Raw genomic sequence first — 12,487 nt, 5'->3', positions numbered from 1 at the left:
CTCCATGCCTCGGTTTCCTTGCTGGCAAAATAGGGCTAATGCTACTGACCTATATTTGTAAATCTGCTGGGAAGAGCTGGGTATTACTCATGTTGAGGTCTCCTCTGGCAGAGACATCACGTAGCCAAGTGCACTGTATCCACTGGAATTATGCTGATATATGCGTGAAAATGGGAGTGGTGGAACAAAGGTGCCAGTGAGTGGAGGCAGCATCGTCCCATGGCTCGGGCACCAGCGAAGGAGTTGGGAAACCTGGTTTCTAGTCCTGGCTCTGCTGTGCAACCTTGAGCAAGTCACTTCCCTGCTCTGTGCCTAAGTTCCCCCCCCCCACCCTCCCCCATCTTCCAAAGCAAGGATGATGGTTCTGCTCTTCCCTTGTTAAGCATGTGGAGATCTATGGATGAAAGTGTTACATCATTATTAATGGCACCTGTGGTGCGGGATTTTGTGATGGGAATGCCTCTCATGAGGGAAAAAAAGATAGATTCACTGATTCATTTCGTACATAAGCTCCCAAGTGTGCGCGGGTGCACCCCCCTCCCCCCTGTTCCCTGGGCATTTAGAAGTTGCAGCCTCGTAGAATGAGCTAGATAGGACTGGCCACAAATCATAAAACATGAGTGATATCTTGTAGCGCCAATGAGAGGAGCTGTGAAAATAGCCAATTTTCAGGCAGGATTTTTGGGGGCACCTAACACAAGATGTCTCTGAGACGCTTTTCTGGGTACATGTAATTCCCATTAGATATATGGGGGCTCACTGCCTCTGAAAATCATGCCCATGGTGGCTAAAGGTGGACAACCAAAACAAGTAGCCACCTTTGCACATATGGTCTAAAGGCTCTAGCGAGCGGCTAGTAATGTCTGGTATGTACCAGCCAAGTCATTTTTTTAAATTAATTCCCTGTGGATTTTTTAATTTTTTTTGCATTCATGGGACAGAATTCATTTTTGCAGCCCCAACTGATAAATAAAATAATGTTAGTGTCTTCTCTAGTGACCATCTAGAGCTGGGCCTATGAGCTGCTTGGCCGGATTTTAAACGTGCTGGCCTGCTGGGACCTGCTCCAGTACTAAGGGAGTAGCTAAGCCCTGTTGACTTGGCTCAGAGAGGTGGGGAAAAAGCCCACTTAAGAGATTTATGAAACTCTTAGAAATTCTGAAACACAATTAAATGTTGGTGGGGAATTTTTCATGCCCCTAAAACAAAAACACGGTGCTTCAAGTTCTCAAAGCTTCACGATCCTAAAACGCCCCCACAGCTTGAGAAGGCCCCACATTCTAGAACCTATCACAGATCAGATATAACCTTTGTTCCACAAACCCAGACTCATGTACAAGTCATGTAGTAGAACCCCTAGATCACACACAAGCCACACTCTAGATCCCACTCCAGCTTGTGACCATCCATGTTCTAGAACTATGGTCCAGGCCACACATACCGTCCATGCTCTAGAACCACGCCAGCACAGATACCATCCTAATTCTAGGACAAACAATGCTCTGAAAGGCTCCCAATTCTAGGACCCCAGGCTCATCCCATCTCTACAGGCCCTAGTGAAATTCTCCCAAAGCCCAGCATGAGTTACATCTTGTTTGGTTCAGACAGACTAGAGTAAGTTCTAGATCAACGTTGCTACCAAAACACCAGTGGCTTCACCCACGGGGAGAGAGGGAGCACTGAGGCTCTGTCTCTAGGGTTGTCCCATCTTCCCCCGGTGCCTTGAGGAGCTGGCAGGAAGCTGAAGGAGCTGGCAGTATCCTGACACGCATGTGCGTGTCCGGGACTTGGCTAGGTGTCACAAGCCAGCGCAGCCAGTCTCTGCTCCAGTGACTTGTACAGTGGTGAGTTCAGGAACCGGGGGTAGGAGTCTCGGTGCATGAGAGTGTAGATTTGCCCCTGGGCCTCGTTGCACATCTGCGCGCTGGGCCTCGCCAGGGACCTGTTGATTGACTCGCGCACGCTCGCATCAATGCTGACCTGCGGAGGGAGACGGGCAACGCTCTTGAATCCAGGGACCAGGACTCCTCACGCAACAGCTCTGCTGGGATGCCCTGGCTGTCCAGGGCCCCACCAAGAGCCCTTTGGAGAGACCCTAGCCTCTCTCAGGCACTGGCATAGATGGTTCCAAAGTGCCATGAGCTGCTGTGACCTGGCAGCTAACTGTGAGACCGGGACAGCTAACTCAAGGACCTACCCATTCCAAATAAAGTAGGGGTCAACTCTACAGCCAGGAGCAACTGCTGCAGGGAAGCTCAGCTGGCTGATGTCAGAGGACCACTTGCTTTGGGGACGGTCCCATTGCTGGGGCGGCAGGTGCCAGGAGACACTATGCTGCCCTCCCCCAATATTCAAGGCAGTGCCTGGCGTTTAGGGCCTTGTTTACCTGGCTGTTGCATTACGTTGTAAGGTGACAACAATGGGAGGGCATAAGCTGGGAGTGATGTCCCCTGAGCTGCCTCCCAGCAGGGCGGTGGCAGACCTACCTCCCTTGGGGACAGGATAGAGATATAATCCAGGTAGATCTTCTTGGCTTTCTCGCAGACCTGCTCCTGACTCTGCTCCCTCTTGAGCTCCTCGCAGGCCAGCCAGAAGGCCATGTTCTCGTCGCTGTGCTCTGTCCGCAGGAACTCCATGAAGATGCTCCGGCCAGCCGGGCTCGCCAGCACGCAATCAAACGAGCGCTTCCAGGAGGCCGCTTCTTCCACGGTGAGCCTAGGAGAGAGTGAGCGAGAGAGACGTGACCTCTAGACAGAGTCCTGGCAATTGCATGACATGTTCCCTTCTCAGTACCCCACCCCTCCATCCCCTGGCTGCCATCCATCCCTGACTCAACTCAGTCTGTGCAGGACCTGCCCCAACTCCCTGCCCAAGCCACCTGCTCAGTGGCACGCAGAGTGCCTATCCCAACTCCTGGGCTGATGGGGCTGACCGTGTGGTACTCCCTGGCCCTGCTGCCCCGGATCATCCCCAACTCTTTCCCGTGGCAGAGCCAGAACTAAGGAGATGCACGGGACAGTGCTCCTGGGAGATAAACCTGACCTCAACCTTCGGACCCGATCTGAATGTTCCCCACATCTCATGTGTTCCGACCCAGGGGATCAGCTCAGACCCAACCTTGGTGACTTTAATTTTTAAAAAGAGCCACTTATTGTTCTTCCTTGTGTTCCAGCTTCTGGTCGCTATCTGAGGCCCGTCCTCCTGCATGGTGCATGCTGGGTGGCGTCAGACATACCTTTCCTCGAGGGGCGGGGGGATCTCCAGCTGACTGGACATCTTGTGCCCAAACCTGTCTCTTTGTCTCCTTCTCACCGTCCGACTCCTGAAACGGACGGACATGGAATTTGTGGTGGAGAGTGGCGGGGACATTTTATCTGTGTTAACAAGGAGGATGCAAGCCCTAAACATGGTTCCCAAGTGGACCGGTAACCATGCAGATTTCTCTGGGTTGGAGTAACAAACCTGTGAGTCTCGTTAGAGTTGGTATGGCAGGACCCATTTTTTCATTTTCTCAGTTGTGACAAAGTTCCTTCTCTGCCTCAGTGGGTCCTGCGCTTATTGGCAGATTTGCTCGCCTCAGAGATTCACGGCAGCCCCCAGTTTGGCCACTTTGCTAGTGGCTCAAACCTGCCGTCCACTCAGCTAACCTCATCACTGGCCAGCGTGGGGGAAACGGAGAACAATCCCCGCAGTCTCTGTGTTCCACCTAGTGGGTCAGGGACAGGGCAGATCCCTTTCCCATTTAGACCTTCCCTTCTGGTGTTTCTCACAGACCAGGTCAACTCCTCCTGTGTCTGATCAGGGGCCCACCCTCTACACCAGGTTCCAGCCCAGGGCTCAGTGGATAGCAGCTGTTCACAATGTTCCCTGTATCAGCTGCATGACAGCTACAACTCCCTGGGCTACTTCCCCATGGCCTTTCCCCCAGCACCTTCTTTATCCTCACTGCAGGATCTTCTTCCTGAAGCCTGATCACACTTGACCTCTTCACTCCTCCAGCAACCCACCTTCTCGCTCCTGGTGCACTCCCCTACTATCTGATGGGTCCTTTTTAAACCAAGTGTCCTGATTAGCCTGCCTGCCATAATTGAATCTAGAAAGTTCTTAATTGGCTCCAGGTGTCTCGATTAGCTTGCCTGTCTTAATTGGTTCTGGCAGGCTCCTGATTGCTCTAGGGGCAGTCCCTGCTCTGGTCACTCAGGGAATACGAAACTGTTCACCCAGTGGCCAATATAGAATATCAGGGTTAGAAGGGACCTCAGGAGGTCATCTAGTCCAACCCCCTGCTCAAAGCAGGACCAATCCCCAATTTTTGCCCCAGATCCCTCAATGGCCCCCTCAAGGATTGAACTCACAATGCTGGGTTTAACAGACCAATGCTCAAACCACTGAGCTGTCCCTCCCTTTGGCTTTGACCAGACTCCTGCACCCCACTGGTCTGGGTCTGTCACACTGTATATATGTATCTTCCTACTGTATTTTCCACTGAATGCATCCGATGAAGTGAGCTGTAGCTCACAGAAGCTTATGCCCTAATAAATTTGTTAGTCTCTAAGGTGCCACAAGTACTCCTTGTTCTTTTTGCTGACACAGACTAACACGGCTGCTACTCTGAAACCTGTGAGAATCATTCTGTTGATAAGGGAAGTGGTGTGGCTTGCGGGTGGAGTAGTAGACAGGGTGGGTTGCAGGAAACTGGGGTTCTGCTCTTGTCTCTGCTAGGTCACCTTAGGCATGTCACTTCCCTTCTCTGTGCCTCAGTTTCCCTATCTGTTAAATAGGGTAATGATATTGATGCTTTGGTAAAGCACTTGCAGATCTACTGATGAAAAGCACTATAGAAGAGAGAGGTATTATTCTCAATGTGGGGGCTCCATCTATTTTCTGTATCCCTCCTTTCCCTGCTGTGTCTGCTCAGCCACACTGAGGAAAAGCCCCATTGTTTGTTTGATAACTAACAATAATTACTTAGATTGCAAGCTCTTTGGGACAGGATCTGTCTTTTCATTCTGTGTGTATATGGTGCCCAGCACAATGGGGCCCCAGTCCCTGACTGGGACTTCTAGACCTCTGACCTCTCTATTCCTACTCGAGATTCTCCTGGTGATCACATTTGCTCTTTTGGCCACAGCGTCACACTGGGAGCTGATGTTCAGTTGATTATCCACCACCTTCCCCAAGTCTTTTTCAGAGTCACTGCTTCCCAGGATAGAGTCCCCTGTGCTGTAAGTACGGCCTATATTCTTTTTTCCTACATTTACATTTGGCCATATTAAAACGCATATTGTTTGCTTGCGCCCAGCTTACCAAGCAATCCAGATCACTCTGAATCAGTGACCTGTCCTTTTCACTATTTACCACTCCCCCAATTTTTGTGTAATCTGCAAATTTCATCAGTGATGACTTTATGTTTTCTTCCAGGCCATTGATAAAGACGTTAAATAGCATAGGGCCAAGAACCAAACCGGGAGCCCACCGGAAACAGACCTGCTCAGTGACCGTTCCCATTACAGTTACTTTTGAGACCCTTCAGTTATCCAGTTTTTAATCCATTTAACGTGTGCCATGTTCATTTTATAGTCTAGTTTTTTAATCAAAATGTCGTGCTGTAGCAAGACAAACGCGTTACAGAAATCTATTATGACAACACTATTATCTTTATCAACCAAACTTGTAATCTCATTAAAAAACAATGATAGGTTAGCCTGACAGTACCTATTTTCCATAAACCCATACTGATTTGCATTGATTTCATTACCTCCTTTAGGTCTTTATTAATCATGTCCTTTATCAGCTGCTCCATTATCTTGCCTGGGATCGATGTCAAGCTGACAGGCCTATAATTACCTGGGCCATCCTGTTTACCCTTTTTAAAAATTGGCACAACATCAGTATTCTTACAGTCTTCTGGAACTTTCCCAGGGCTCCAAGACTTATTAAAAAGCAACATTAACACTCCAGCAAGCTCCTCAGCCAGCTCTTTTAAAACTCTTGCCTGCAAGGTATCTGGACCTGCTGATTTTAAAATGTCTAACTTTAGTGGCTTGTGTCTAACATCCTCCAGAAATACGAGTGAAAAGTGTGCTAGCATCCCTAGATGATGAGACTGCATCATATGTTCCCCCCCCCCAATACTTAACAGAAATATTTATTGAACACTTCTGCCTTTTCTGCATTACTACTGATAATTCTACCATTTCCATCTGGTAATGGACCAGTACCATTGTCAGGATTCTTTTTGTTCCTAATATATTTATAAAAACTTCTTTTGTCCTTAACTCTGCTGGCCATAGATGTCGTCTTGCGTCCCTTGGCTTCCCTTATCAATTTTCTACAATTCCTAACTTCTGATTTATATTCATTGCTATCAACTTTCCCTTTCTTCCATGTGTTTATAGCTGCCTTCACTTTCCCTCTAAACTGAGTAGTTTTTTTTAAGCAGCCTGGCCCCTGAATCATGGGATTGTGGCTTTTTGTGTATCTAGTAAGGTGTTCTTAAATGAGTCCCAATTATCATTCACATTTTTCTGACTAAATTCTTCCTCACAGCTGATTTGGCTCAGAGTTGTTTGCAGCTTTGTGAAATTGGCCCTATTAAAGCACCAAGTAAATATATTAGTGGTCTGGACTTTATTTTCATTGCACATTATACATGTAATCAAGTCATGATCACTTGAACTTAAGCTACTGTTATCTTTTAGTTGTGAGATCAGTTCTTCTTTATCTGTTAGGACCAGGTTTAACATAAAATTCCCCCATGTTGGCTGCAACACTTTTTGAGCTAGGTTTCAGAGTAACAGCCGTGTTAGTCTGTATTCGCAAAAAGAAAAGGAGTACTTGTGGCACCTTAGAGACTAACCAATTTATTTGAGCATAAGCTTTCATGAGCTACAGCTCCCTTCATCGGATGCATCCGATGAAGGGAGCTGTAGCTCATCCGATGAAGGGAGCTATAGCTCACGAAAGCTTATGCTCAAATAAATTGGTTAGTCTCTAAGGTGCCACAAGTCCTCCTTTTTTTTGAGCTAGGAAATTGTCATCTCTAAGCTTTAGAAATTCCAAGGATGTTTTAGTCCTGCCAGCATGAGCCCTCCAACATGTGTCACTCAGACTGAAGGCCCCCATGATCCGCAGCCTTTCCCCCCTACACCTTGTAGATAGGTGCATAAGGAAGTGGTCATCCTCTTCCTTAGTGCGGTTTAAGGGGGCTGTGGCTGACACCAACTAATACCCCATTTTATGTTTTATCGGTTAGGACATAAGCATTCAGGATCATTTGCTTTGGAGTTATCAGTGACTTGGAAACCCTTTTTGACGTAGAGAGCTACTCTCCTTTTGCCCACTCGATCCTTCCTAAATCAGTTCTAACTATTGATTTGAACATTCCAACGTGAATAGCTCTCCAGCCGACAGCACCACCGGAGCACTGAAATGCAGACACCCCTAGGGTCGTGGACGACACCCACCCACCAGACATCGTGCTACACACGAATGGGGCCATAGCCAGGACGCCAAATCTTTACTCTTACCAGTAAAGACTGTGGGATCTTTAGTGTTCAGTAAATCAGACAGGGCCTTGGTTTTAAAGGCCTTGGTTTTAAAGGCCTCGTAGGCTCGGGAGCTCCACGCCTAGGGCTCCGCTCCCGGACCCACATGCGGGGTTCCAGCTGCCGCCGGACCCGAGCTTGGGGCTCCGTTGCCAGCCCCAGCTGTGGTCCCAGCCTCAGCCCCTTTACCTCTGTCTGCGTCCCCTCCCCATCCCGGGGCCACGGCCCAGTCCTGGCCCCGGCTCTGGGGAGAGGGGACACAGACAGGGGTAAGGTGAGGTGTAAAGTAAAAAGTTTGGGGACCACTGGCTTTCAGCACCCCCACTGTAAAAATTGTTCCAGAGCCACTGAAAAGTCTCATCTGAAAGAGCCCCACAGAGGTAAAATGCATGCCCCTCAAGCCTCTAATGCACGCCCTCTCCGAGCAGTCACCTTAAGCAGCTGCTGCAGCAGCACCAGCAGAAGCAGCAGAGTTTGGGGCCACAGCAGCAGCACCGCGGGTGCCAGGTCTCGGAGAGCCGCCTGTCTTTTTCCGATGGGCTGGACTCCATTCCCTGGAGAGCGGGGGAGAAAGCAAGGCCAGGAGGATGGCCCACACACAGCTCTCCCACGTTCTCCTAATGGATGCACACCGTGGCCCTGACGAAGAGCAATAGTGCAGAAGGCTAACGAGCCTGGAAGAAGGATCTAGAATGACAATCTAGGATGGTGATGAGACCAAGGGTTTAGAACAAGAAGTGCAAAGAAAGCAGAGACTAGGGGACCACCCCAGGCCATTCGGAAGGGAGGGAGCCATCACTGCCCCCAGAGCATCCTCTACACGGCAGAACACACTCACCCACTGGTCCCCTCTAGGCTGCACCCCACCCCAGGGCACAGGTGACCCTATTTAGATTTGTGGATCCCATTCTGCAGGGACTCTCCAACCAGCCCCCTCCCTCCACACCCCTCTCAAAGGGTCTTTCCGTAGCCCGGAGGGGACGGGCGCAGAATACCACTGGCTCTGCTGGGTAGATTCCCTCGGGATTGGGGGAGCAGAGGGGATGCTTGCACCCTAAGTCCCACGCCTCAGGGGGGCGCTGTAGTCTCTCGGCAGCAGGCGCGCTAGAGGGACGCCGCAGTGCCTTCGCTTTCCAGCAGGGGGCGCTGCCGTGTCCCGACGCGGCAGCAGGGGGCGCTGTGCCGAGCGCTGGGTCTCCGGCCCCCGACGCGGCCCCAGCTGGGCTGCCCGAGCGCTGCAGGGGGGAGCGGGCGCCCCGGCCCCCCTCAATCCTTCCCCTGGCAGCGGCGGGGAGCGGCTCGGGGCAGCCGGCCGAGCCCCTCCGCCGCTGGGCAGCGCCTCCCTGGTTGCAAAGCCCCGGGGCAGCGCCTAGCCCAGGAGCCTGCCCGCCCCCGTTCTCCAGCCCCCCCGCGGGCCCGCGGGCGACGGGGCGAGCCCCTGGGGCGGGCGGCACCTACCTGAGCCCTTGCAGCGAAGGAGCCTGTTTGCTGGGGCTGCCTGCGGAGCGCTCGTGGGGCCGGAGCGCGGCGGGGGCCCGGGGCTCCTTCCCCGCTCGGGCCGGCAGGGGGCGGCCGAACCCCGCTCACGGAGGCGGCGAGCTCGGGGCAGCCCGCAGAGCCCGCTGGCTAGTGGCTTCCCGGGCCGGACTGGGGAGGGGGGCAGGGGCCTCTGCGCCCGCCTGCAGCCCCCAGCACAACCCCCTCCGGCCGGACAGGGAGCAGGGGCTGCAGCGATTGATGTGATTGGCTGGGTTGCTTTCCGCTAGCAGCCTGGCGGTCTCTCTGCGGTGGTCCCCATGTACCTAGACCGCTAGCCAGATGCTGCTGTGGTCCCCATGTACCTAGCCATATGCTGTGCTAGCTAGCTGTCCCTTCCCCGGTAGGTACAGCTAGGTAGCTATCCTCAGGCACCCCCCCACCCCCAGCCACACAGTATCTATTGATCTGTCTATCCTCTGACACACCACCTATCTATCTATCCTCTTCGTCAGGGTTCCCTCCCCACTCTGAACTCTGGGGTACAGATGTGAGGACCCCCATGAAAGACCCCCTAAGCTTATTTCTACCAGCTTAGGTTAAAAACTTCCCCAAGGCACAAATCCTTCTTTGTCCTTGGATGAGTACTGCTGCCACCACCAAGTGCGTTCGACAAAGATTCAGGAAAAGGACCACTTCCTGTTTCCCTAAAATATCCCCCCAAGCCCCTACACCCCCTTTCCTGGGGAGGCTTGAGAATAATCTACCAACCAAATAGGTAAACCAGGTGAGCACAGACCAGCTTCTTGGGTTTTTAGGACACTAAAAAGCAATCAGATTCTTAAAAAACAAAACTTTATAAAAAGGGGAAAAAAGTAAAAGAAACACCTCTGTAAAATCGGGATGGAAGGTAATTTTACAGGGTAATAAGATTTAAAACATAGAGGATTCCCCTCTAGGCAAAACTTCAATGTTACAAAAAACGGATAAACCTCCCTCTTAGCACAGGGAAAATTCACAAGCTAAAACAAAAGATACTCTAACACATTTCCTTGCTATTGCTTACTATTTCTGTAAGTTTAGATGTATCATTCAGCAGGAGCTAGATTACTTGCTTGGTCTCCCTCTTTGTCTCCGGAGAGAACACCCAAAACAAAAACGTTCCCCCACAGATTTCAAAGTATCTTCTCCCCTTATTGGTCCTTTTGGTCAGGTGCCAACCAGGTTATCTGAGCGTCTTAACCCTTTACAGGTAAAGGAGGAATTTTATGCTACCCTTAGCTGTAGGTTTCTGACATCTTACCCATTATCTATCTATCTATGCTCTTTCACATCCATTATCTATGTAATCTATCTATCCCAGGCATACACACCGAGCTATCTATCTATGTATCTATCTCCATGCACACCCACCTAGCTAGCCCCATCCACTAGCTATCCCCATGCACACATGGCTAGCTGTCCTTGTACACACCCATCTAGCTAGCTAGCTGTTCCCAGGCACACCCATCTATCTGTCCCCACCTACACCCCTTATCTAATCTATAGATCTGTGCATTTCCATCTGTCTCTCTTTCATCTGTATTATTATTATTCCAGTAGAATCCCTATCTTACAACCCAGCTGAGGACTGAGGAGTTCAGAAAAGTAAAACGTTCATAAAACGGAACATCTTGAAAGGTACAGTAGGTCCAATGCAGTATTGCAGGACGGGGCACCGTCTTCGCTTTCTTCTTGCCCTTCGAACCACTGCAAAGCGATTTCCAGTGCACTGAAGGTTTTGGAATGGGGAGGGATGTCGACTTTTTTTTCACCAGCATTGCTTTGGTCAGGTGATTTTTTTTTCCCCTATCAGGGAAATAGGTTTGTGTGACTGGTTGTTTGTAAGATTGGGGTTCAGGCAATCGAGGTTCTACTGTATTTATTATGTGTATTGCATGGAAGCCCCAGGACCCCACTGTGCTAGGCCCTGTACAGACACAACTAGTTCTTCCTGGCACTTATTTCGGCATCTATGGGGCCAGCCCCAAACATTACAAAATCATGAGTTAGACACCGGCCAAATTCATGAGATTGGCTTGACAATGATGTGACACTTAAAATAATAATTGCTGGGGTTTTTTTTTTTTGCTTTGCCTTCCGCTTTCAGATGGGTGTATTCAGGTCTTGTTCTCCAGCTAGTCTCTGCAACCATAATGGCTAGAAACTTGCTTTTTAAAATACAAAAATTGAGAAATCACAGGGTTCCAGGAGCTGGTGCTTTAAGACTAACATCTCATATTGCAAGAGTTGGCAGTAGTTGACAAGGGGTTAACTGGGTAACTCAGTATTATGGGTTGGAGACATCCTCCCCCTCTCCCTTTCTTTCTGTTTAGTTAGTGGGTGTCTTCTCACACTCTGTTAAGGGGTCCATAAGGCAGCCCATTCCCAGCCTGCAGTACGGTAAGTAGTGTGCTTCTTGTGCACTGCTTGGTTCCTTTACAAAAGCGCCTATCTTCCTAGCTGCGTTCCTGCCCTCTTTAGCGGTGGCTCCACCTTAGGTATTTATCCACCCCCCATCACTGTAGTATCTGAGAGCCTCACAGTCTTTAATGTCTTCAGCCACACTAGCCCCATGTTATCCCCATTGCATAGATGGGGAAACTGAGGCACACAGAGTCTGGATGACTTGCCCAAAGTCACACAAGAATTGATGGAGCAGGAAGTGGAACCCACTCCTAAGGTAGACCCCTAACCACTGGACCATCCTTCCTTTCTCTGGACAGTCCTATGTGATAACAGTTTAAGTACATAAAAGGCTGTTACAAGGAGGAGGGAGAAAAAAAGAACGTTCTTCTTAACCTCGGAGGCTAGGACAAGCAGCAATGGGCTTAAATTGCAGCAGGGGAAGTTTAGGCTGGACATTAGGAAAAAACTTCTTGTCAGGGTGGTTAAGCACGGCAATAAATTGCCTAGGGAGGCTGTGGAATCTCCATCATTGGAGATTTTTAAGAGCAGGTTGGACAAACACCTGTCCGGGATGGTTTAGATAATACTAAGTCCTGCCATGAGTGCAGAGGGCTGGCCTAGATGACCTCTTGAGGTCCCTTCCAGTCCTATGATTCTATGATCACGGTTCTACGTGAGCCCTCCTGGGATACGGACGATAACAGTGGTCCCCGTCAGAATCAAAACTCTCCTGCAAAAGTGAGCCCGTCCTCCTAAGCCCCCCAGTGCTGAATAATGAGAACCCCCCCCCTTGTCACCCCACCTCCTGTATTTGGTAAAGCACCATGCGCTGCTTGGCCCTCAGGTACATGATAACAATTAGTAATAACCCTTCCCCAGTGTGGCCTGTTATGATTCATTGATGAATCTGTCTCCAGGAGCTCCTTTGATGGATGTATCTGTCAGCCTTTAGCCACCTTGCGAAGCAAGCAATCGATGAGCTCAAGGTGCAAAACTCGAGTCAAGGTGAACCCTGA

The 12,487-nt window shown here is 50.2% G+C and overlaps 1 protein-coding gene across 1 annotated transcript; it reads right to left on the bottom strand.

Moving 5' to 3' along the window:
• Window positions 1–958: 958 nt before the first annotated feature.
• LOC141974636 (regulator of G-protein signaling 17-like) lies at window positions 959–9,078 on the bottom strand. The gene is made up of 4 exons (XM_074934486.1): window positions 9,006–9,078; window positions 3,236–3,322; window positions 2,487–2,715; window positions 959–1,980 (listed from the first exon to the last, which is right to left on the bottom strand). Exons 2-4 carry the CDS (start codon window positions 3,274–3,276, stop codon window positions 1,792–1,794), a joined length of 459 nt encoding a protein of 152 aa, XP_074790587.1. The 5' UTR covers window positions 3,277–3,322; window positions 9,006–9,078; the 3' UTR covers window positions 959–1,791.
• Between the last annotated feature and the right edge of the window lie 3,409 nt (window positions 9,079–12,487).

Source organism: Natator depressus, chromosome 19, assembly GCF_965152275.1.
Source record: "Natator depressus isolate rNatDep1 chromosome 19, rNatDep2.hap1, whole genome shotgun sequence".
Lineage (NCBI taxonomy): Eukaryota > Metazoa > Chordata > Testudines > Cheloniidae > Natator > Natator depressus.
Note: the sequence above shows the minus strand (reverse complement) of the source record. Positions and strands in the feature narration are given on the sequence as shown.

What these genes read in the sequence shown, in the direction of transcription:
- LOC141974636 (XM_074934486.1), bottom strand. Translation starts at nt 3,276, where the DNA reads ATGTCCAGTCAGCTGGAGATCCCCCCGCCCCTCGAGGAAAG. An exon ending in CCCCCGCCCCTCGAGGAAAG is followed by an intron (nt 2,716 to 3,235) that starts GTATGTCTGACG and finishes ACTCTCTCCTAG; the next exon opens with GCTCACCGTGGAAGAAGCGG. An exon ending in CTATCCTGTCCCCAAGGGAG is followed by an intron (nt 1,981 to 2,486) that starts GTAGGTCTGCCA and finishes CTCCCTCCGCAG; the next exon opens with GTCAGCATTGATGCGAGCGT.